The sequence below is a fragment of the Sorex fumeus genome, unplaced genomic scaffold (genome assembly GCF_029834395.1).
Source record: "Sorex fumeus unplaced genomic scaffold, SorFum_2.1 ptg000018l, whole genome shotgun sequence".
In the NCBI taxonomy this organism is placed as follows: Eukaryota; Metazoa; Chordata; class Mammalia; order Eulipotyphla; family Soricidae; genus Sorex; species Sorex fumeus.
The window spans coordinates 22,110,880-22,135,690 of NW_026606075.1; the positions used below are offsets into that span (position 1 = coordinate 22,110,880).

The 24,811-nt window shown below is 38.8% G+C and overlaps 1 protein-coding gene across 1 annotated transcript in view; it reads right to left on the bottom strand.

The window, feature by feature from the left end:
- Positions 1-3,514: 3,514 nt before the first annotated feature.
- The window catches only part of CMYA5 (cardiomyopathy associated 5), a 112,772-nt gene continuing 91,475 nt past the window's right edge, over positions 3,515-24,811 (bottom strand). The window contains exons 10-13 of the mRNA XM_056112513.1: positions 15,011-15,144; positions 13,332-13,431; positions 9,932-10,105; positions 3,515-4,614 (exon numbers count right to left, since the gene is read on the bottom strand). Coding sequence (XP_055968488.1) covers positions 4,368-4,614; positions 9,932-10,105; positions 13,332-13,431; positions 15,011-15,144 — 655 coding nt within the window. The 3' untranslated portion in view covers positions 3,515-4,367. The remainder of the gene's footprint in view (positions 4,615-9,931; positions 10,106-13,331; positions 13,432-15,010; positions 15,145-24,811) is intronic.

Below are 24,811 nucleotides of genomic sequence, written 5' to 3' on the forward strand. Positions count from 1 at the left end.
TCCCCCTCCTTATTACCTCAGTAACAGGGATTTTAGGCTGCTTCTGATTGGAGACTTTCTATTTAAAATACACAATTTTGTAAGTGTCATGAAGTAATATTTCAGCTCTGTTGAAAGTTAGGTAAGCATATCCAAATAAACAAAAGAACTATGTTCTGGCTTGGTGCAGTAGAAAAAAACATATTACTCATTTTGACAAAAACTATGCCTGCTCACTTTAGACACTTCTAAATACTTACTAAAGTCATTGTTATTGAAGAAAGAGTTAAAGGCAGCTTGCCAGAAGCCTACCAGGAGTTATACAGCATCACAACACAGCAGCATCTGGAAAGTAATTCGGAAGGGGAGAATGTTGTATGTATGAACTATGCAGGAATATGTGTATATATAGGCCATATGTGTGCATGGTGTTTATGCCCGCATAACTTTCAAATACTACAGATATGTGATTAATGATCTTTAATTTTAAAACAAAAGAAACTACCATCTTATTCTTAGTTCAGGATTTGAATTACATCTAAATCCACACTCTGCCACCTACTGGTTATAACTGAACAATTTATTTAAACTGCATTAAGACTGGTCTCCTCATCTATAATATGGCAACTATTTTTATTTAGTGTGGAAGGCTTTGCTAAGGATTTAAAGAGACTGTGCAATAAGCTCTACATGTTATTTGTATCTAGTATTTAAATACTCCAGAGTACTGATTACACTCAAAATTTGCTGGATTTCTTTTCTTTCTCTGATCATCTGTGTTGGGTCAAGGGGGAAAAACAAGAAGGGAAAAAACGAAATTCAGAGAAGAAGCAAGGAGGAAAGATAGCTTAATGTGAGGAAGCTGTAGTTTTCAAAAGAGGCATTGAGTGGCAATCACTATAGTCTACTCTCAGCACACATCTCCCATCCTGGGAGTATCCTCCCAACACCCTTTATTTGGTGCTCCCTTCTCTATCTGAGCTGCCTTTTCCCCTAGCATGTGCGGCTGGTCTCGAAGTCATGGAGTAAACCTCCTGGTACTTACCTCGGCTATTCTTGGGTGTTAGTCTCTGATGTTGTTACTTTATGTTCCCCAGATGAATGAAATCTTTCTATGTCTGTCCTTCTCTTTCTGATTCATTTCACTTAGCATGATACTTTCCATGTAATACCACTTGTATATAAATTTCATGATTTCATCCTTTCTAACAGCTACATAGTACTCCATTGTGTAGATGTACCAAAGTTTCTTTAACCAGTCATCTGTTCTCGGGCACTCAGGATTTTTCCAGATTCTAGCTATTGTAAACAGTGCTGCAATGAACAAACATGTGCAGATGACACTCCAACTATACTTTTTTGCCTCTCTGGGATATATCCCCAGAAGTGGTATTGCTGGGTCAAATGGGAGCTCAATTTCTAATTTTTTGAGAATCGTACATTCTGTGGTGGGAGGTACACTGGGGTCAGTGGTGGTGGAGAATGGGCACTGGTGGAGGGATGGGTATTTGATCATTGTATAACTGAAACCCAACCACAAAAATTTGTAAGTCTACAACTATACCTCATGGTGTTTCACTAATAAAAATTTTTAAAAAATAATGTGAGGAAGTAATGTTAATAAACTTCACTCGACTTATCTTCACTAAAGTAACTCTTCAGGAATCAAGAGGAAATCTAGTATGTTTATGGAAACAGAAGCAGCTAAAATATGAATCTCCTGGTCCCAGAGTGCTGCCTTCCCACTCACTTGCCTAAGAGTCAGAAATAGGAGGGAATGCGATGGAAGGCAGGGCATGGAGGATCTTTGAAATATCTCCTCAGTATGTCTTATAAACCTCAAAATTTGATGCCATTTCAGTGCTTATTTAATCTGATTCTCCAATGACCCGAAGGGTGTGTGAGCGGGGGAGGAGGGTTGATGGGGCAGAGATGGATAAAGTCATCTCCTAGGAAGAACTGAATCAGACGTTGAACCAGTTCTTCCCACTACAGTGACTTTCTCCATGATGGCAGAACTGCTTCCAGCTTGTTGGTAGATGCTTGTGTTCTGTGCCATATACTCCCAGCTCACTTCAATGCACCTACATTCTACAATTTTCAATACACAGACAAGCACCAGTGTTTCTCATTTCCTTGTCCTGAGGTTTTTCTTGTTACTGTGTTTGGCATATCGAATACTCTTGGTAGCTTGCCGGGCTCTCCGAGAGGGGCGGAGGAATCGAACTCGCACAGCGGTAGGGCGTTCGCCTTACAAGCGGCCAAGATGGCCGACCTGAGTTCGATTCCTCCGCCCCTCTCGGAGAGCCCGGCAAGCTACCGAGAGTATTCTATATGCCAGACACAGTAACAACAAAGTCTCCAATGGAGACGTTACTGGGCCCGCTCGAGGTTTTTCTTGGGACAATGGAAAAACCTTGCTTACAAGGAACGCAACCTGAAAAAAACTAGAGGATGGAAAGTTAATGCTCCCTGGAACCAAAAGGGGTGGACATTAGTGGCTAAACATCAGCCTGAGGCATATTCCTTGGGGTTTCTAGTGGTGCCTCAGCACAGGAAACTCCAGTAGCTCACACTTATTTATTATGCCACTCAGAAAACATACCTTTTTTTTCTTTCCTCCTTCCTGCCTCATTTTCCCTACTTCCTCACAGGAGGGATTATCCTTCTGCATATACAACCAGTTTTTAATCAATATCTTGAGGTTTGCTTTTGGAGAAATCCCAAATTAGACTAATTCTAAAATACCTATGGTTGCTGCTATTGTCATTTTTAAAAGTATACTGCATTTCCAACAGAAAAAAGTAATTATAACCATGGGCTGCTGATCAGAGTCTAATGATAACACCTTGAAAGTTTGGAAAACATGGCATTAACATCCTCAACAGAAGAGCAAGTTATCCCCTCCCCACACCCACCATTCACTGAGAACCCATCTTGCCCACAGCTGCTCTAATTTCAAAGCAGAGTGGTGATGGCTTCGAAGGGGCTTTAATTAATGTAGTTACAGATCCAAAGTAGCTTTTATAGCTATTAAACAATAGATCTTAGAACATATCCACAATCATGATATTAGAAAGCCAGCAATATAGATTTTTCAAATGCAAATTCAATTATTGAGACGTTACTGGTGCACGCTCAAGCAAATAGATGAACAATGGGAGGACAGTGCTACAGTGCAGCGCAGTGCTAAATTCAGTTATTAAGTATTTATATTATAGAAAACAAGAGTAAACATCTCAGAATGAACTCCATATTTAACAACTTGCCATATAGTCGTAAACGGTAAAGGCCCTCCCGTTGATCGTCAATTTGCTCGAGCAGGCCCAGTAACGTCTCCATTGGAGACTTTGTTGTTACTGTGTCTGGCATATCGAACACTCTCGGTAGCTTGCCGGGCTCTCGGAGAGGGGCGGAGGAATCGAACTCGGGTCGGCCATGTTGGCCGCTTGTAAGGCGGACACCCTACCCGCTGTGCTATCACTCCAGCCCGCCATATAGTCGTATAGTATAGGAAACTTTTGAGAGAGTTAAATGAGATATCTAAAAATCACAGATCATTTTATTTTACAAAAAAGTCTGGGCTTCTTGCAGATGAGTATAATGATAGTATGAAATTATTTGGACTTCAAAACAAATGTAAGTAAAACTCTCACATGAAAATTTATCATAGCACAAAATTTATCATAGCACTGAAATGTGATGGTTATTTATTCTGCACCTTGTCTTGGTTCAGAGATGCCAAACTGGTTGGTAAATTACTAATAATAAAGTCACATAATACGCTCTGTTTTATAACCTCTACCATTTATTTAACAAAATGGAAATGTCTAGTATCTAGCACTTTTCTACATTTGAAATGTCAAGGGAAAGAGACTCTAGTTCTACAGTATGTATTATTACAAAAGAGTTCATTATCAGTTTAGAACAGTTTAAACTCTCTCTTTCTCTGATGATTAGGATTCATCATCCATTAGTGAAGTGAGGTGACATTTTTCTTATGGAAAAAGTCTTTTTCTAGTCAGAGGATATGGTTGACAGCATAATCTTCTCTTTGCTCTATACCTGTCCAGTGAGGATTTCCTTTACTAATAAAACAGATGGAAGATCATTTCTCTGTTTGATTCCCAAGCCAGGCATAAATTCTCTTAATTCCACGAAGAGCACAAACTTAAGTAGAAGACTGTTTTCTCCACCTTTTCCACTCACACACTGCTCTAGAGAGTTGGTCTTCTTAGTGGTTTTGCTCATGTTCTGACCACTCTGAGTGTAGCTATCACTAGTGCAAAGGTGTGGGAGACATTCTGAATGCTGTAGATCATCCCAAGAAAAGAAGCCCAAACCCTTCAATATTTGAATTATTGTTCTGGCAAACAGGAGGTCAATGTTCACTTGTGCCTTGCAGAATCTGGGGGCTCTATTCCAAGGTGCAAAGTACATTTTCCAGGTTTCTCCAGGGCAAAGGCAGGGTGCACCCCCTCATTAAACCTGTGTCTAATGATAAAGAGTAACTGTCCACTTTCAGCATTTATGAAAACCAGCCTCTGGTTGATGTAGTCCAGCAGAATACCCACTCTGTTGGGATGCTCCGTCACATGAACGTTGCTCACTATGCCACTGTAGAAAAATGTGTATCTGAAAGGAAACAGAACAAGAATTTTGAAACATGGGAGATCTGAGGGGACACAAGACAGAAAATCACCTAGAGATGATTTTTAGCCATTAACTTCAATTAACATATCAAAAAATGAGTTATGATAACCTTGTCCCAAATACTGTAACCAGATCTTCTCAGATTTAAAAAAAAGCATAGTTCATACCAACAGATGAGCATTTTGAAGACTTTTGCTCCTTTCCACATTAGGAGGCAGTCCCAGAATAACCAACATATGCTTGCCTTGTGATTTCTCTCAACATTCTAATTCTTTCCCAGCTGCCCACATGTTTTAACTACCGCATTCATGGCATGTCATTCTTTTTAATAAAATTCCTCTGAGGCTGCCACGTATTTTTAAAAGTACCACAGGACTGCCATCATAAAAATGCATTTGTGTTAAAAAATACAGCTTTAAAAATTTAGAGATAGCTTATATAAGGGCCTTTATGACACTTAGGAGACACTTTTATTTGCCTGGCTCCATCTTTGTTATCAAGACCCTTGACCCCCAAACCAACTTTCCTTTTCACCTTTTCAATTTTGACGTCAATGAAGTCTTGTAGCTAATAGGAGTTACTTTGTATTTTTCTCTTCTACTCAGATAAATTCAACAAGTAGTTATTGGGCATAACTGCATGTTTATCATTTACTAATCACTCTGGGAAGTGAAGGGTCATATAGTCTTTGCCGCCTCCAGGAACCCAGACATACTCTACTAAGCAGGAAAGGAAAGGTTGTTACTTAAAGATGCACTGTGGCTGAAACTCCAGATCAAGGCACAGATGTTCCAAGTGCTTGAAAACTAAATTTTAGGGACCTATTTGGTTGGGAGAGAAAAGGTTCAGGGTCAGGCTGAAAAGAAGAAATGGCTGACAGAACAATTAGATTGCTCCATGTAAAAAAGAACTCAACTTTGGAGTTTTCTCCTGGAAGCCTTAGAAATGAAAGGCAGGGTCCTGAAAGAAGAGGGAGGGATGAAATAAAAGGTGAGAGAGAAGCAGTGAGGGAAAGACCTGTGGATATGGCAGGTCAGATGCGTAGGAACACAGTGATACCATGACAGACTGAGGTCTTAAACTGAGGTAAGTGACTTTACCATGACAAAAAGACCAATGAACTTTAAGACCTGTGAAGTCTGTATTAGAAGGACCAGAATTAGAGAGGGGCAAGTTGGCAACTTCATCAGCAGAAGGAAGCTTGACTGAAAGGGCAGAGAAACACTGTCATGTTCTGGGGACTTCAAGAACAGAGGTCGCAGATGGCAATAATAGAGAGAGGCAGCAAAGGATTGGACTCTTACAGAAGGTTTGGGAGCAGAAAGGCTCATATATAGTCTAAAAGAAGAGGCAGGGCAAGGGAGGGGGACACTGAGAGAAAGCAATCCAGGCAGTGTATCTAGAGAAGAAATAGAGAGGTGGGAGGGAAAGCCTGGGCATTTGGGAGAACAAACCACCTATCTGACATGTTTGGGGTGGATGTGAGAATGATTGTGGGTACCACATAGATGTCACAGACCAATTGAATAGCCACTATCCACAAGTGGCCACACGTTTAATTACAACTTAAAAAAATGCAAAATCCAATTCTTCCGTCCTAGGAACCACATCTCAAATTCTCAACCTCCAGGTGTGACAAAACACTGCCCATTTTCACAAAATGATCTATTTCACAGCACTGGCCTAGAGGGTTCTAAATGCCCAAAGGAATGATTTTCCCATCCTTGCTTGGAAGGTCCCAGGGTCTACAGGCCCAGTCCCAGTCCCAATTCTTCTTGGAGCCAAACTCCATTATGGAGGCCAAAGAAATATAATTTTCTGAAGACTTTCCAGCCATTCCACAGAGCTGGGATCTGCACTGCTCTGCTTTCTTCCATTTACAACCGAGCACTTCATTTTTCTCTTGTCATATTTAGGCCCTAAACAAGATCCATCTGCCATGGATCCTGATTCTCTGCTCAGCTCTTGCTTGCCCCTCCTTCAGATTGTCAGTTCCTGTTCAGAAAGGAATCATCCAGATAACTGACACCTCCATAACCCTGGAACTCTCTGTATCTGATTCCCGCACCCCATAGTTAACACCCAACCTCGACACAGGCCCTTTTCTACCCCTGCTGGCTATGATCCCCTAGGTTAGTCACCTTTTTTCTAGGATCCCCATTTTATGGTCCCATCTGAGTGCTGACATCACTTTAGACATCTGCAGGTTTTTGAGCAGAAAAAAAGAAGGGATGTAATGAAAATGATGGTTTATACACATTTGCCAATTATGACATATAGACTATCTTGGAGTAGACTGGCAAGAGGCATACTGCTGCTGCAACTGATAAAGGAGGTAAAGAAACCTTGAGGAGTAATGGGTGAACAGGCACCTGGCTTCAGTTACACCAGCGATCTGAGTGAAGGAGAGAGCTATATATCCAAAGCACAGATTCAAAATAAAATGAAAACGTGAGATCTAAGTATCAACCACTGAAACTCTGTAATGTGCTGACAGGAGGGGGGTATAGTGGGGGTTGGGGTGAGTGGGAAATCTGAGAACACTGGTGGAGGGAAGTTGACACAGGTGGAGGGATTGGTATTGAATTATTTTATGCCTATAACTCAACTATCAGTAACTTTGTAAATCATGATTCTTTTTGTAATTTTTTTATCTTATAAAGTCGTTCGCAATATTTGATTACATTTAATATTCAGATACCAATCCCACCACCGTTACACCTTCCCACTGCCATATTTTGGATGTTTCCATCCCAAACCCCAATCTCTGCCCCAAAGCAGAACCTAAATAATATATTTTGTATTGTTTGTTATGAAAAACTGCTGAAAATGCAACTAAAAAGTATCCTTAGAGGAAAGAGTATGTAGACTGTTGTATTTCATCCAGGGGCCATTAAGCCCTTCTATAAGAGATCACTGTCACTGTCACTGTCCTCCCCTTGTTCATTGATTTGCTCGAGTGGGCCCAGTAACATCTCCATCGTGGGACTTGTTGTTACTGTGTTTGGTATATCCAATACGTCACGGATAGCTTGCCAGGCTTTGCCGTGCGGACGAGATACTCTCGGTAGCTTGCCAGGCTCTCCGAGAGGGGCGGAGGAATTGAACTCAGGTTGGCCATGTTGGTTGCATGCAAGGCAAACGCCCTACCTGCTGTGCTATCACTCCAGCCCAAGAGATCACTAACATATTGTTAAAGGTTGAGCTTTGTGTGCTTTATATATATATATATATATATATATATACACATATGTATATATATATATCTGTAAAAAAAATTTCCCTCTAATATTGGTTGCCTCCTACTTTGAACCCCATCAAATGTGGTGCAGTACTCTTGGAGAAAATCATGATTCTTTAATTTAAAAAAAGTGTTTAAATAGAGGGATAAGGTAAGAATAGACAGGAAGAAATTCAGTTGACTCTTTTTTCCTTAGACTCTTTCTCTTTTATGACAATTATAAAACTTGAATTTTATGCAAGTAGAATAAAAATTATGACATAAACTGTCTGCCATAGCAGTTCTCTTCATATCTTCAGAGCTAGAGTTTACAGAACCTACCTGAGCATGAAAGAGTCAAAGCAGAAAACTGTGAATCTACTGAACAAAATATTTAATTCCACTCTAGCACAGCGGGTAGGGCATTTGCCTTGCACACGGCCAACCCGGGTTCAATTCCTCTGCTCCTCTCGGAGAGTTGGGCAAGCTACTGAGAGTATCCCGCCCACAAGACAGAGCCTGGCAAGCTCCCCATGGTGTATCTGCCAAAAACAGTAACAACAAGTCTCACAATGGAGATGTTACTGGTGCCCGCTTGAGCAAATCGATGAACAATGGTAGGACAGTGCTATACAGCAGTGCAGTGCTACAGTCTAAAAAAAAATGTATTACTGGGGTTAGTCTTGGGTTTGGGTTTTTAAGGGATCAAGTGTCTAAGGAAGTTTTCATTAAATCAATACATCATTCCAGCTTTAAATCAAATTATAAGTTCCAGGCCTGAGTAATTTTATAGACTCTGGGGCTGGGGCTAGGTCCTTAACTATTGCACAAACACTATCAAGTCATCATAATCGGTCTGATTTGTTGAAATGTGACTTTAAATAGCTCTTGGAGATGAAGTCTTTATAAGCCATGTCAGAGATTCAAACTCTGTCAGAGGAGTTGCTGGGAGAAATGTGCAACTAAAGATATGTAAAATCCCAATCTGTGGGCCTTTTTTCTGGGAACATGCAAGCACTGAGAGCTTCATTTTAAAGCACTACATTTGAATAATGCTTAAAATTAGTATGATACTGTTACAATTTCAAACCTCTTCCTGTACCAACATTATGCTACCTTATAGCCCCCAGTGTTAGCAGATCAAGTATATTGAGGAGGCAAATGTGATATGTTCAAAGGGTTAACCAACTTGTGCTGCACAGCCCAGAGAAAAGAAGTCCAGATGAAGCCAGGATTAAAATCGAGTCTCTGGCTCCCAGTCCTATGCTCTTTATATGAAAACATACTATAAATAAATTCAGATCACAATATACTTGCCTTAACTCTCTGAGATGAAGACAGGCTAAAGGGTTTTGCACATTAACTAACTATAATACAAATAATGCAGACCAGCATTCAACAAACTTTTTCTAAAAGTGCCAGATTAAGTATTTTAGGCTCTGGGATGATTTGGGTTTAGTTGCAACTAGTCAACTCTACCACTGAGTACAAAAGGAGCTATAACCAACATATGAACAAATGAGCATGATTGTGTTTCAATAAAACTTTATTTATAAAGACAGGCTTGTGTGGATTGGGGCTATAGTTGACCACCCCCGATAAAAACTAATGAAAATCCTTTTTAGCATCACTTTTGTGGGAAAGGTTATAGAAGGAAAAATGGGTGATGCATAGCCTGGAGTTCACTTCTTCCCTTTCTCTTGGTTATGAGCTTTCTGGAGAACATATATCTTTTACTACTTCTCCAAGGTGCTGCCCTCCTGGGAGTAAAAGCTGGTTGGGCCCAAACTGAGTGTGTACAAGTCTATTGATTAGTAGGATTAAATGTAGAAAATATTCTGGACTTCAGGTATAAACACGTTTTCTAAAGGTGACTTCCTCAGCAATCAGAATAATGGTTTAATCTTCAATACTTGCCCTTTTGTTTTTGTTTATTTTTTATTTGATACAGAAGTTGGTCAGAGAAGTAGAAGGCACTTGATTAGGCTCCACAGAGCCCTCTGTCTAGACATCAGTTCACCACTTTTTGATTTGGGGGAGGAGTTGGGATGGAGAAGTGGGGGAGTGGGAATACCTTACCTCTGTGGTTGAGAGCAGTGCATGTACCATGAAGTCTCCCCTTGTCCCAGGGCGCCGGCCTGCACAGCCGAGCTGGAGCAGATGCCAAGTCGATACGCTGGACAGTCTGTGACTGTGGTTTCCCAGTAATGCTGGCCACAAGCAGGCAGCTCCTCACCCAGCACAGATGGGATTCTGTCAGCAGAATTGATCACAGGTTAAGCTTCACAAATGAATCAACAGCCTGTATCTCATCAACAACAATATTCCCCAAGTCATGCAAAGGTTCTTAGACCAGAATCTATCCTTTCTTTGGGGTAGGGGGGAGGCACACCTGACAGTGCTCAGGGGTTACTCCTGGCTCTGCACTAGGGAATTATTCCTGGTGACATTGGGGGACCATATGGGATGCTGGAGACAAAAGTTGGGTTGACCAAATGCAAGACAAGTGTCCTAACCACTGAACTATTGCTCCAGCCCCAGATTCTCTTCTTGGAACAGCTGGAATTTCTTCATCAGGCCCCCACTGATCATGTCATCACAGAATTTCCCAAATGCTCACAGTACACATTTGACGTGTGTACTGCCACAATAACATGTACACACTGCCTATGACATCACTTGAAGGGGTTGAGACACAGTAAATAAGCAGAAAAATTTCAGGATCCAGAAGAAATAAAATAAAAGGCAAAATCTCTGCTTTTAAAGAGAGTGAGAAAATACAAGCGTAGTATGTAAGGAGAGAGCATGGTTTTCAAGGTTTTCCTCCATAAATTGCAGAAAAGAAAAAGAAGTCTCCAAAACTTTCCTTTAACAATGATTTGTAGAGTGTAACCTTTCTGGCCTCAAGGAGGTACCGTTATGGAACGATAAGATGGTTAAAGAGGCCAAGGCAGAGCACTGCGTGGAATTAACCAGGTCTGATGAGGGTGCTTTGCAAAATCTATGGTCAACAGTCTTTGGCACTCTGGCCTCTTTGGACTGTAGAAGGTGTGCTAAGGGGATGTTGAAAGGTCCCTTTTATTCTGACCTTAGTTATTTTTGTAACAGGCACCACGAAATCCGCCAGAGCACTTTCAACTGACCTTGTTTGCACGAATTGCTCGATTTTGCTTTGAAAAGGCTGAGACAGCAAAGAGGCATTTTTAATTTAAGCAGCGTTAATATTCAGTCAGCACCCTCTCCCTCTCCCCTTTAGCAGATGAAAACATGATTAATGCAAGGAAATGTACTTCACTGTCTCAGGCTTTTACCCTACACCCTTATTTCTGAGTGTGCCTACTGTCAGACCCTTGCTCTCCAGACTCACTGTCTCATATTCATAAGTTAATTTTTAGACTCATCATAAAATTCCATAAAATGCATCACAGTAACCACATATCGTGAGTTTTTAACCAGCTTCCAGTCTGATTTCTTCTATGATTTTTTTTTTGGCAAGAGGACCTTTCAATTATTGCTCAGGGGTCCCTGGACCCTACCCAGTGATACTCAACCAACTAAGCCATATAGTTCAGTGCCAAGGCACAAGGACACAGTGCTGTGCAGGCCCTGCAATGCCACAAACCACCAGGGCACCAATGCCATGAACCACCAGGGCACCACCAACAGTGCTTAAGAGCTTCTAGGGATATGCGCAGCAGTGCTCAGAAAGCCATTATTGTGCCATGCATTGAACCTGAGTGAGGACATATGCCAGGCATGTGTCTAAAACCTTGTACATATCTCTCTAGCCTCTCTTTCTGACTTTTTTGAGAAATAAAATAAAAATAAGACAAAAAAAGACAGAAAAATCCAATTTATTTATAAACACCCCCATACACCATTTGTATATGTTTAACATCTACAATGCTTCAGGCCTCATGCCAGATTCTGCAAATGCAAAGCTGCAGATACAGAGCTGCCATTTGGGATGGTTCAAGACAGTGATTGAGAAAGGACCCACATAAGCTCTGACCTTGTCATAGACATAGTCCAAGTGTGCGAGGCCCAGAGAAGGCCTGGCCATTTCTAGGGACAGAGACATAGAGGAACAATCTAATAGGAAAACAGGGCAAGTTGTAAGTGAAAGCTGATTGGCTCTGCATGAGTGTTTGGTGGCAGCCCCAGCAAAGTAGCCATTAACAATTATATTTATTTCACATGAGTTATATTTTTCAAACGGCTTTAAAGGGCCAGCAATGTCACTCAGTGGTTAGAGCAGTTGTCTTGAATACCTGAGACCCTGAGTTTAATCCCAGCACCACAAAAAAGAAATAGATTTTTAAGACTAACACAAAGCCTATCAAGTACTTTTTATATTTCACCATTTTATCCCCTCCCCTGATCCCAGAAAAAAAAAATAGCCATAAGCAGTTTCAGGAACACTACAGAGAAGGATCCCCTACATGCCCTAATATTTGGATCGTCTTTACTTTGATGCTTATTTTCTGTAAGAAATCCTAGGGATGGGGCAAGATTCTGAACTTCTACATGTGGCTGGAAATACAACAAACTGCCATCCCCTGTTTCTTTTCAGGAGCACGGAAACAAAATACATTCGTGTATTGAAAATAATAGAAGATAGCCAAAAACCTCCAGAACCCAAGAGCAGCCATGCTCAAGGCCACTCTCCACAAGCTAGGCCAAGCCTCATCCATGAGGGAACCTGAAGAAAAACCCAGGTATCTGGGACCCATGACTGAGATCCCCAAGCCCGCTTGGAACAGGACTGGACCTCCTCCCCCATCTCTTCAGTTTTCCAATGACTTGGCAGTCACACCTATACACTACCTTGGAGCCATATAATCTCATCAACGGCCAAGATCCAGAAACTATGAAATAAATCTCCAGGAAGAAAGCAACACAGAACATCCTGGAGCAGGCAGCCACGAATGTGACCATGCAACCTCTTATACTCTAGCCCACCAATGTACCAAAAATAGCACACATTTGTTTGGTTTTAACATACATGCTTGTTTTCTCTTGTATAAGGACTTAAATGGCTCCAGGATGAAATACAACAATCTTCACACACTTTCCTCTTATAATGGTGGGAAGGTGCATGGTGGTGGGATTGATGTTTGAATATTATCTGTAATGAACTACTGTGAACAACTTTATAAATATAAAATATATATAAAAAGAAAATAATGGTAGAATTAACCTGGACTAGTACTTATTATTATTGAGTCAGAGATAATTCCTTAAATCAGCCTACATGTTAAATAAAACCATCTGTGCTTATATTTCCAATAAAAATATTGACAATTTCTCTATGTTATGAACTGTCATCCTTCCCCCCCCCCCAATAAATAAGCACAATCAAACTATAAGAGTGTGCACTCATTTATGACGGGTACAAGACACTCTCAGCAAACTGAGACTATGCTCAGGTGAAGCTACGGGAGGGTGACACATCCCAAAAAAACCCTCTTCTACTTACTCGGTCAACCGTCTTCTTTCAGCAAAACTGATCACAGTCCCATTTGAAGAAATCTGGAGGGCAGGATGAGCTGTTTCTCTCAATAAGAGAAATCGTGTGCCTATTGGTTGAGAAAACAGGATTACAACATTTCCACAATGTCAAGGGCTATCCCTAGGCCAAGCCACATTTCATATCATAGACTCTCTTTCTCCTGACTCACAAATATCCTACTTAGAGTTTTCTGATCCACAGAGGAAAATCTTAACTATGATCAAGATACTGTGAGCTGGGCAGAAGCCTGCCTTATGAGTTGGTGGAGAAGGCAGCTGGGATAGAGAAGGGATCACTAAGTCAATGATGGTTGGAGGGATTGCTCGGAATGGGAGATGTGTGCTGAAAGTAGAAAAAGGGTCAAACATTATTTGTATTGCAAATCATAATGCCCATAGCTAAAGAGAGTAAAAGGGAAACTGTCTGTCAAAGAAGCGGGTGGGGGGAGGGTGGGATGTGGAGTGGGGAGAAGGATACTGGGGATATTGGTGGTGGAGAATGTACACTGGTGGAAGGATGGGTGTTTGATCATTGTATGACTGATACTCAAACATGAAAGCTTTATAGCTATAGCTCACGGTGATTCAATTAAAAATATTAAAATAAAAGATACTGCGAATGCTTGGTGGCTGCTGGTCACAGGCACCTTCTATACTAGAGGACATTTCACTATGCAAAGCTCACTCCTTCAGAGCATAGGAAAACTAGATAGAGGCAGATTCTTGCGTCTCACCCTAGACCTATGGAATCAGAATGCATGTTTTAACAAGCTCCTCAAGAGATCCATATGCACAATAAAGTGTGAAAACGCCCTGGCTTATGCTAAAGGAGTGGATCTAGCAGTGGAAGGGCAACCAACATATGGCGCTGTAGCAAAATCATTTCTGGCAGGCAGTCCTCATGTCTTCTCTGTAAATTTCAGAAGTTAGTTTTTTCTGATTAAAAGAATCACTTAATTCAGGTTTCTCAAGCATTGGATCATCTTTTGATAGGATAATAAAATGATCACTTTCCATTTCTCAATTCCTTGCACAATAATTCAGATCAACCAAATATTTTTGGTTGGTGTTATTGGGGTATTTTCTTCAAAATGCCATTGAACAGCTTTACTAGTTCCTGGACTTATTAATTTAACAAACACTAATTGGCACAGAAAAAGGTGGAGTGGACAGAAAAAAAATAAGAGTGGATGCTTGCTCATAGAGTTCATAGTGTAATAAAACAAAAATATCTCGACTGTTGCTCACTCACAACATAAATATACACATATGTACATGTGCACACACACATGCCCACATTTCGTAGCATGTTGTAAGCCAAACAAGAATCATCTGTGATGATTAAAAATACTTTGGAACACCTCTCCAGATAAATTACATAAAGATTTCCAGTAATGGGGCTGGGCATCAGTATTTTATACACGCCACGAATGACAGTATTTCTGGCTGGTGGAGGTAACTACCAGCCCAGAAAAAATAAATGTCTTGATGTTTGACCATTCTAGGGTTCTCATGCCTTTCTGGTTCTCCATACTACCCTCAAATGTTGGCTGGTTTGGAGCTTTCTTAAGTTGCCCATTTGTATATCCTCTTTGGTGGTGGAATGGAAATACTTGAAAGTAATTCTGTGTACAAAGGAGAAATTACCTCTGGTGGAAACAAGGACAGCTTCACTCTGTTCACTTGTCCCAAATGCATTTATGGCTCTCACATAGAAAAAGTAATTATCATTAGGTTGGAGGTTAACTTTCAGCTGTAGTCCTTTAATTCCAGAAAAAGATCTAAGTTCAAAAGAAAAATAAATCAGTTTAAATATCATTTCATATGCTCAATTACTCATTATACTTCAACCCTTTATCAATTTTTTGGCTGGGAAAGCACTTTTGGAAAAAGATGATGTTAGACTAATATGCATATAAGTTTAAAAGACCCTAATTGTCTCATTAACAGATATGAGTTGTGGAAAACTTACGGTGAGAGATGATTTTGTACATAGCTGTCCTGAAAAAGTTTTCCATAATAAAAGTCATAGAAAAATGATGATTTCCAAAGAAGACAATATCTTTGAAAGCAAATATAATCCTGGGAAGAAAAAATTATCTGACAAGTAAAACCTCCAAAATTTCTATTCCTAAATCGTCTATTGACATTAAATGAAAGTGCTGGCAGTGGTATCCAATGGGCCGTGGATTTGGCAAATACATTGAGACCCAAACCACTTAAGCAAAGATGGACTTGCTAGGTTTGAAAATGGAGTCCTATGAAAATGCCAAAAAGCAGGATAATTTTGTGCCTCCTTTTCATTCTCTATCATCCTGAGACCAGGGATTATTTATTTATGCAAATAAAGGACAAGATTGTTCCTTCTTTCATTTTCCACAGGGAAAGGTTTCAGAGTTGCCAGCTATACTGCTTATAAGCGAAAGAATTCCTTACCAGAGTACCAAGTAGTCAGGGTTCTTTTCCTGCGAGAGGTGTAAATGAACAGTGCCCAGTGTAGACAAGAATAGAGCAAGAGCTTTTATGTTCATGCTCAGAGATATAGGTCTGGTTGGTTTTTTTATTATCTGCATAGTTTTATTTTTTAATCGGATCTGTTTTGTTACTGCTTTAGAGTTTTGGTTTTTATTTTTCATGTTATTTCTACTTCTGTTGACAGATTTCATAGATTCATATCTGCCTTAAAGAATAACATGGAGAATCAGAAGACGAAATTGTGGTGGGCTTAAAGAGCAAATTATTTTATAAAGCAGAAAATCTGGAAGTCTCTGCAGTCCCCTATGTCTTAAAGAACAGAAAGTCACAACATGTTCCTCAGAAAGAAGGCAGGGTGGGGCGTGTTTGTAATGTATCCCAGTTAGTGTCTGTGTCCCAAAAAGGTCAGTGTGAAAGTCCTCTCATGTTATTGGCTGTTATTTCTGAATCTACCACCTGACCTGGTCTGTGGAGGGTACTATCTTTAGATGCACTGAGAAGGGATTGATGAAACTGAGCCACATGTCCACTGACAACTAATTATGTATCAGTTAATTAATGAGAAAAACATGTCCTATGATTGAGAATGTAATTCCCCACAAATATCTGGAATTATTACGCTGGGACAGCTGTATTGCTTATCTTACTTGAATTGATGATTTAGGAGATGTTCAAAATGAACATTAATTATGAAAGTTACTGTCTCAATAAATACACTTGGGTCAGAACATAATTTCAGACTTCATTCATTCATTACTTAAATATTTATCGATCACTTATCATGTGCCCTTTCTCTGTCCTGAATTCTGGGCAGGAAGTGGTAAACACAGATAGGAAAATTGATCTCTAAAGACTAGACACTTGGTAAGACTGGGGTTGTGAAGTACCAAGAATGCTGCATTATTGTGTGTTTGTTCTGAAGTTTTCTGATGTCTGTCATAGAATAAATTGTACATGTGTTCTCAATTGCATGCTTGTTACAGCACCTATTTAAAGAATACAGTTTAAACAGAACTAACTAATGTCAAAATATGGGCTCAGATCCTGCTTTAAGTGTGAGAATAGGGAGCACATACTTGCCGAATATGCAAAGTGCCCTCCTAAATCTGCAAAACAAAAAGCACCAGGCATGAAAACAAACGTAATAGGAAATACAGTGGTGTTTCATTGTTTAAGAGTTGCCATCCTATGCTCAGGCACCACAAACAAAGATAAAATCGGATACAAATGTTTTGCTTCAGGCTAGAGAGCTCAAAGGGCTGAGCACATGCTGAGTTTGATCCCCCAGCTGCAAGGGCCCCTGAGTATTTCTGGAGTGACCCTGGCAGAGTTGGAAATAGCTTCTGAGAACCTTGAGGTTTGGCTCCAAACTCCCCTAAAAAAAAAAAAAACAACCCAATGGTCTATTTCCATGTCTATTTATTCTAGGTGAACTCACTTTAATGTCGCAAAAATCCCCATGTCAGTTGTCCCAGTTTTGTAACCAAATGAAAAGTAAGGAAATTTTGGAATTTGAAATCTGGAGTGGTTTCCTTCCACAGACTGAGATTTCATAATTTTTATAAAATGGTGTGAAACTGAAACAGAACTACATGATTAATAATGAACTTTGCATAATTTTCAGTAGGATTCAAACTCACAGACTATCCAAATTGGAGGTAAATGGTCCAAACAGCAACTGAACCGACAGCAAGCTGTTAGATAAGAAGTCACTTAGTGACTTTAGCTTTATCAATAATATGACTCATCTGACTATATTAGAAGACTGGAGCCATGAATAAAATCTAAAAGACAACACAAAATATAATTTAAATGGTCTTACTTTGGGTCCGAAGAGTGGGGTTGTTAAATGTGTGCCATGGTGCTGTGTGGAGGGATTACTTTGTACACAGAGGTTTCAGGGAACGGAGGCAAGGGGAAGCATCTAGAAATGTTGACACATCCACAGACTGCTGATGAAACATTAGCACAATCACAGAGCTCTGTGCCCAGGAGGTTTACAGAGGAATCTGACTCTCTTCATTTCTCCACGAGGCAAGGGATATTGGTTAAATGTCAATACTGTAAGGCAGAGAAAAACTCTTTAACACTTAGGATCCTTTTGAGGGGTGGTGCTTGGAAAGTGGATATACACAGCAGTGCTCAAAATTCATAACTTAGTCTGTGCTCAGGGACCCCTCCTGGTAGGGTGCCAGGGATTGAACTGGGTGCATGTAGGGCAAGTCTCCTGTACTATCTCTCCAGGTCTGAAAGAAACAACTTAAAGGAGATCTTCCATCTTCTCAGAATCTGAAAGACTACCATATGGATGGAACTGCTTTCTTCTTCTCTTGACTCAGAGGGCAAATGAGTGAAAGTCATCATATGTATTCCCGATAGAAAGAAGGACTTTCTAGCCTTAGCACTTTGGGTCTTTAGTTTTTTACAAAGAAGGATTGAAAAGTTTGCTAGGACTAACGAACTAACCAAGAAGAATCAGGCAAAAATAATTTCATAAGAACTGAAAAGAATATGATGTGAATAATCAGTAGGGTCTGATGCTTTATGAGGAATTGCTAAAAGCACTCCCATTAAGAGAGACAGATATAAAGTTTAAAAAAAATACTGGAACAAAAAATGCAAAATGATTATAACTTACAGATCATCTGTCCACTTATGTAAAAATCTCAAGAAAAAATAGATGAGAAATACTTACATAATAAGAGAATCAATAAGATGGCTAGGTGTGAAATTAATAGAAGAAATCACGAGTCTTCAGGGACAAACCCATAAAACATAGTAGAATAGATTGTTTCAAGGAATTATATCTTTAAAACACAACCAGAAAAAATAACATTTATATACATATACACTTATATATATACATGTATGTGTTTATCTATATGTGTTGATCTATATGTGAGCTATATACATATGCATATACTTGTGTATATCTATATTTATATGTATATATGTGTGTATATATATATCAGCTTATCACCAGTGGATATTTGATCAGTCCTAGCACTGGCATTTTAAAGACTGTTGGCCAAAATGCCATGACACTGAAAGGAAGTTCAGAGCTCTAGCCATCACCTCAGCAAAGCAGAGAGCTATGGAGCTACAGTTGTACAAACTGCAGACCAAGCCAGAGAACGGACATGACTCTGGGAGTATTCAGTTCAGGAGTCCAGTAAGCTCCTTCACCAACCAGAAAAAAGAACCATTTGGGGCTGCCTAAAACAGGGTGCCGCTGTTGAAGTCTGAATAAGAATCTGAATAAACTCTAATTTAGCAGTCATATTGGAGCAGACTGAATCTCTTTTCCCACTCTCTGTCCTTTGTGGATCCAGGGAGATCTACACCAGCCCTATAGCTTTGACCTGACAGACTTCCAAGTTGGTTTCTCTGAGAGCTATCTGGGCAGGAAAGGGCCAGGATTTTGGAGACACACATATTCCAAGATCTAGTCGGTTCCTTCAAAGGAGAACGATTCTTTCTCACTTATCTTCCCCTCTCTTGGAAATCCACGGAATTCTGTCTCCAGAGTAAGCCAGCAGATATCCAGACCTGGGCATTAGAGGAGGAACCTGGGACCACAAACTTTGGGCTCAGACAAAGCACGGACCCAGTCACAAGAGAAGAGAGGGCAGTTAAGAATATTATATTCAGACTGGTCCTCTGCACCCAGAATGGTGACTAAAGGAACTCCTAAACAGATGGATTCCTCTACCCCAACACATTCAAGATCCTGATCTTCAATAAGCATTCTGAGAAAAAAGATCTGCCAAACTATAATCACTGTGCTTCCCACTGGAAAAACAAAATGTGAAAATTACTAAATTCAGTGGCAGAATAAATAATAAAGAATATTATTTAGAAATCAACCTTAATGACACATAAATGGGGAGCCCAGCAGAAGTTAAAATGATTATTATGAAGAAAATGGATGATACATCTCAATTGCATACCAACAAAGAGTGAAGCATCACTGAAATAAGAAAAGAAAAGCAGGAATATAAGTAATTCTTCAAAATATATTGAAGTTATAAAAACAATTAAAAGGAACTATCTAGGTTGTAAGGTGCTTGCTGTACATGTGGCCAACCCTGGATCAGTCCTACTACCACTTTGCTACTTTGGCCCTCCAGCTCTTCCATGAGTGAGCCCTCATCACAGAACAAAGATCTCTACCATAAGGTGTGACCCAAACCGACCCAAAATAATAAAAAAATATTATAAACAGAATGATATGAGATATGAAATACAATTTTTGTGAATAAAATGAAAACTTCGATGTCAAGAATATGAAAAGGGTTCTTCTTGCAGAGAAAAGGATAAGTGAAATTAAAGACAGAATTTCAGTAGTGGCAAAGATAAGAGAGAATAAAGATCTTAAGAAAAATAAGGAAATTATTGGAAAATTATTAGACTTCATTGGAAGAAATTATATAAGGGATATTCTAGAAGGTAAAGGGGGAGATAAGGGACCAAAATGCCCATTCAAAGAAATAAAAAGCTTAAAACTAGGAAAGAAATAACCACAAAAGTCCAAGAGGTTAACAGAATACCCACATTTCAAATTACAAAGCACTGTAGCACTGTCCTCCCATTGTTCATCAATTTGCTCAATGGGCACCAGTAACATCTCCATTGTGAGACTTGTTACTGTTTTTGGCATATCGAATACATACTGGGATCTTGCCAGGCTTTGCCATGCAGGCAGGATACTCTTGGTAGCTTGCCAGACTCTCCTAGAGGGATGGAAGAATCGAACCCGGGTCGGCCACGTGCAAGGCAAACTCCCTACCCACTGTGTTATCACTCCAGCCTCAAATTACAAATAGTAATAATAATAGTACCAAGACACATCACTGTTAAATTAATAAAAGTAAATGGTAAAGAAGAAATATTAAAGTAAGTCCTCTAGGAAAAATACAAAGGCACCCCCCCCCAATCAGTCTATCATAATCTTTCAACTGGAAATCTTAAGGCTAGGAAAGAGTGGAATGACAGTCATAATTCTAAACTTTTTTAATATTCCAGCTAAGTGTACGCTAATTTACAAAATTACTTCAGCTATCATGAATAAATAAGTTTTCCCAGATAAACAAAATCTATTAGACTTTAAGGCCACTAGATTTGTACTACAATAACTAATGAAAGGAGTTTTTTTGGGTTTTTTATTACAATACATAATGTAATTTCTGATGATCAGAAAATGCTTTTTATTGGATGTGAAATCCTCTAATGTATTAATGAGAAACCCAGTCAGAGGAGCAAGGACTACAAGGTGACCTGGATTAGCTCCGCCTCCAAGAGGTTCTGTGGCAGAGTGTTCAAATACTGCAACCAGATATGCAACTCCCCAGTACTGCAATCAAAAAATGTGGGAGGTAATGTGTGATTTACCAGTTATCATAACAATGAAGGGAACGACCAGAGAGAAAGTACAGCGCTGGATAAGGCACTTGCCTTGCATACAACCAACAGAGTATCAGTTCCCTGCACCACATATATTTTCTGCACTGCCAGGAGTGTTCTCTGAACACAGAGCCAGGAGTAAGGCCCAAGCATAGTTACATGTGGCCCCAAACCAGAAAACAAAACAACAATGAAGGGAAGGGGTAGGATGCAGAATTTCTGTATTCATGTCTTATAAACTAGTCTTTCAGCTAAAAAAAACTATAAGAGACAAAGACAGATGCTATGTAATGATCATGTGGAGATCCTATTAAGAAGAAACAACTGTCATTAATATTTATGTCCCAAACACATCTGCCCCTAAATATATAAAATATTTAATAACAATCATGAAGCCAAATATAGACAGTAATTCAATAACTGTAGAGGATCTCAAATACCATTTATGTCAATAGATCATCTTGACAGGAAGTTAACAAGGAAACAATGGCCATAAATAAAATAATTAATCAGGTGTGTCATACATAGAAATTTTCATCCTCAAGGAAATAAATATACAGTTTTCTCATGTGCACATGAAACATTCTCAAATATAAATCATTTGTTAGGATATAAAATAATTCTTAATAAATAAAAACATTTTAAAAAGCTTACCAAGCCTCTGTTTTGATCACAATAGTATGAAGCTAAAAATTTATTCTGTTAAGAAAAATGAAAAAATCCCAAATTTCTGGAGACTAAGCAACATTCTTCCAAACAATTTTTTTTTGCTTTTTGTGTCACACCTGGCAATGCTCAGGGTTTACTTCTGGCTCTGCACTCAGGAATTACTCCTGGCAGTGCTCAGGTGACCATATGGGATGCTGGGAATCGAACCCGGGTTGGCTGTGTGCAAGGCAAACGCCCTACCTGCTGTGCTATCGCTCCAGCCCCCCAAACAATTTTTGAGTAAATGAAGAAATCAAAGGAGAAATAAAAATTATCTGGAGACCAACAAAAATAAAGAAACAAGCTATTAGATCTTATAGGATATAGCAAAAACATTAGTAAAAGGGAAATATATAACAATAAACGCCCCATAATTAAAAAAAGAGAAGTCTCAATAACATATCTAATATTCCACCTAAAGGAACAAGGAAAAAGAAGCACAAACAAGAAGTCAGTAGAAGGAAGGAAATAGTAAAAAATTGAGTGGAAATAAACATAGTAGTAGCCAAAAAGATGATTCAAAAGATCAAGGAAACCAACAACAGGTTCTTTGAAAGAATAAACAAAATTGACCGAGAAACGGAGAAGCCTAACTTAAAAGATTCAGAAATGAAAGAGGTGAGATTACAATAAATACTTTAAAAAATACAAAAGGTCATGAGACACTACTAGCACCATCTATATGCAAAATGGACAACTTAGAAGAAATGGACTAATTTTTACAATCATAAAGCCCTCCAACACTAAACAAGAAAGACATAGGAAGCTTGAACAGACCAATCATAAGAACAGAAAATGAATCAGAAAGCAAAAGCCTACTTAAAAGTAAAGCACAGAAGACTTTACAGTGAATTTTGTAATGTGTAAATTTTGTAATATTGTAAACTACTTTATAAAACATTTCTTTTATACAGAAATGACTCACAGGCTCATGGGGGAAAAAACAAAACATCAAACTTTCATCAATAGGGAAATGCAAATCAAAATCACAATAGGATAGTACCTCACACTTGTGAAAATGGCCTATGTCCCACTCTCCACACGCTCAGGCAGAGCATCACCCACAAGTGCAGTCCTGGACTGTGCGGCCACTGCAAACCGTACACCATACCCATACTCCAAGATTACTACACCACATTTGATAGAGTTCATAAAAGGGAACCAATCTTAGAGGAAAATATACATTTTTATAAATATATATACATATTTGCATGTATATATACATATTGCAAATATATACATATATGTATGTATATAGATACATATTACAAATATATATATGTGTGTATGTGTGTGTATATATGTATGTATATAGATAGATATATATAGATATATATAAAGCACACACAAGGCTCAACCTTTAACAAATGTAAGTGATCTCTTATAGAAGGGCTTTATAGCCTCTGGGTGAAATACAACAATCTCCACACTCTTTCCTCTAAGGATACTTTTTTGCAGCATTTTCAGCAGTTTTTTTATAAAAAACAATACAATATATTATTTCGATTCTGCTTTAGGGCAGGGATTGGGGTTCCGGATGGAAACATCCAAAATATGGAGATGGGAAGGTGTAATGGTGGTGGGACTGATGTTCGAATATTAAATATAATCAAATATTGTAAACAACTTTATAAAACAAAAATTATTAAAAAAGAAAGAAAATGACTTATTTCAAAAAGACAGAAAACAACAAGCATTGACAAGATTATAGAGAAGCATCTGTACACTGTTGGTAGGAATGTAAATTGATGCAACCTCTATGGAATATGGTATAGAGATTCCTTATATAAACTAGAAGTGAAAATTCTATCTGATCCACCAACATCACTCATGGACATTTATCCAACAGATATAAAAATACTAATTCAAGAGGATATCTGCATCCCTAGGTTCAAAACAATATATTCACAATAGCCAAAACGTGGGACCAACACATATGTACATCAATGGATACAGAATATAGGAGTTCTGGAACTGAATAGGATACAACTCATCTACAAAATCATGTCCTTCGTAACAAGTGATAAACAGAACTTGTGAATATGTTAAGTTAAATAAGTTAGAAATAAAACATCAATTACATGTGGAATATAAACAATTAGAGCAAACAACTGGCAAAACACAAAAAGTAATTCTTAGTTAAAAAAAAAAGGAAAAATTTCCTCTGTTGGCTGACAGAGGGTAAAGAATTGGAAAGAGAGAGGAATGAGCCCAGGGGATCATTTTCACAGGATTACGGCACTAGTATTGTAATGGTGGGTCAGTAAGGCTGATACCCTTAAGAGCTGTAGAACTGTGCTCCTGAAAGCTGTGGTATTATAAACTCATGGTAAAATAATCAAAAAAAAATTTTTAAAGAAATTAGAAATTTTGGTATACAAACTAGATAGAAGGCAAACACCCTATTTAAAATGGTAACAAACATAACAAAACTATAAACCTTACAATGAGGGACATTCGTAAAGATTGTACTGATGAAAACATACAACAAAAGACTTGTATAATTGGGAGACGCATATCATTCCTTGGGTCGGAAAATACAAGATAACAAAATTTCTACTTTTTCTTAACCTAATTTACCAACTTACATGATATCAAAAAATACCAAATATGAAGGGAAGAGAGGAAAATACATTCTGATGCAAAAGATCATATAAAAATAACATAGAAAATAGCAAAAAAGCAATTTATTTTATTTAAATGTGTCAGAAATAGAAAACCTCCCCTACTAACAATTCTAAATCACAAAGCTATAATAATAAAAATAACAGTGCTATTTCTCAAATAGATGGATTAACAGATCATAATGATCAGTCTAACACATAGGGTCTTGAGTATACAGTAACAGAAACAGTTTAAACC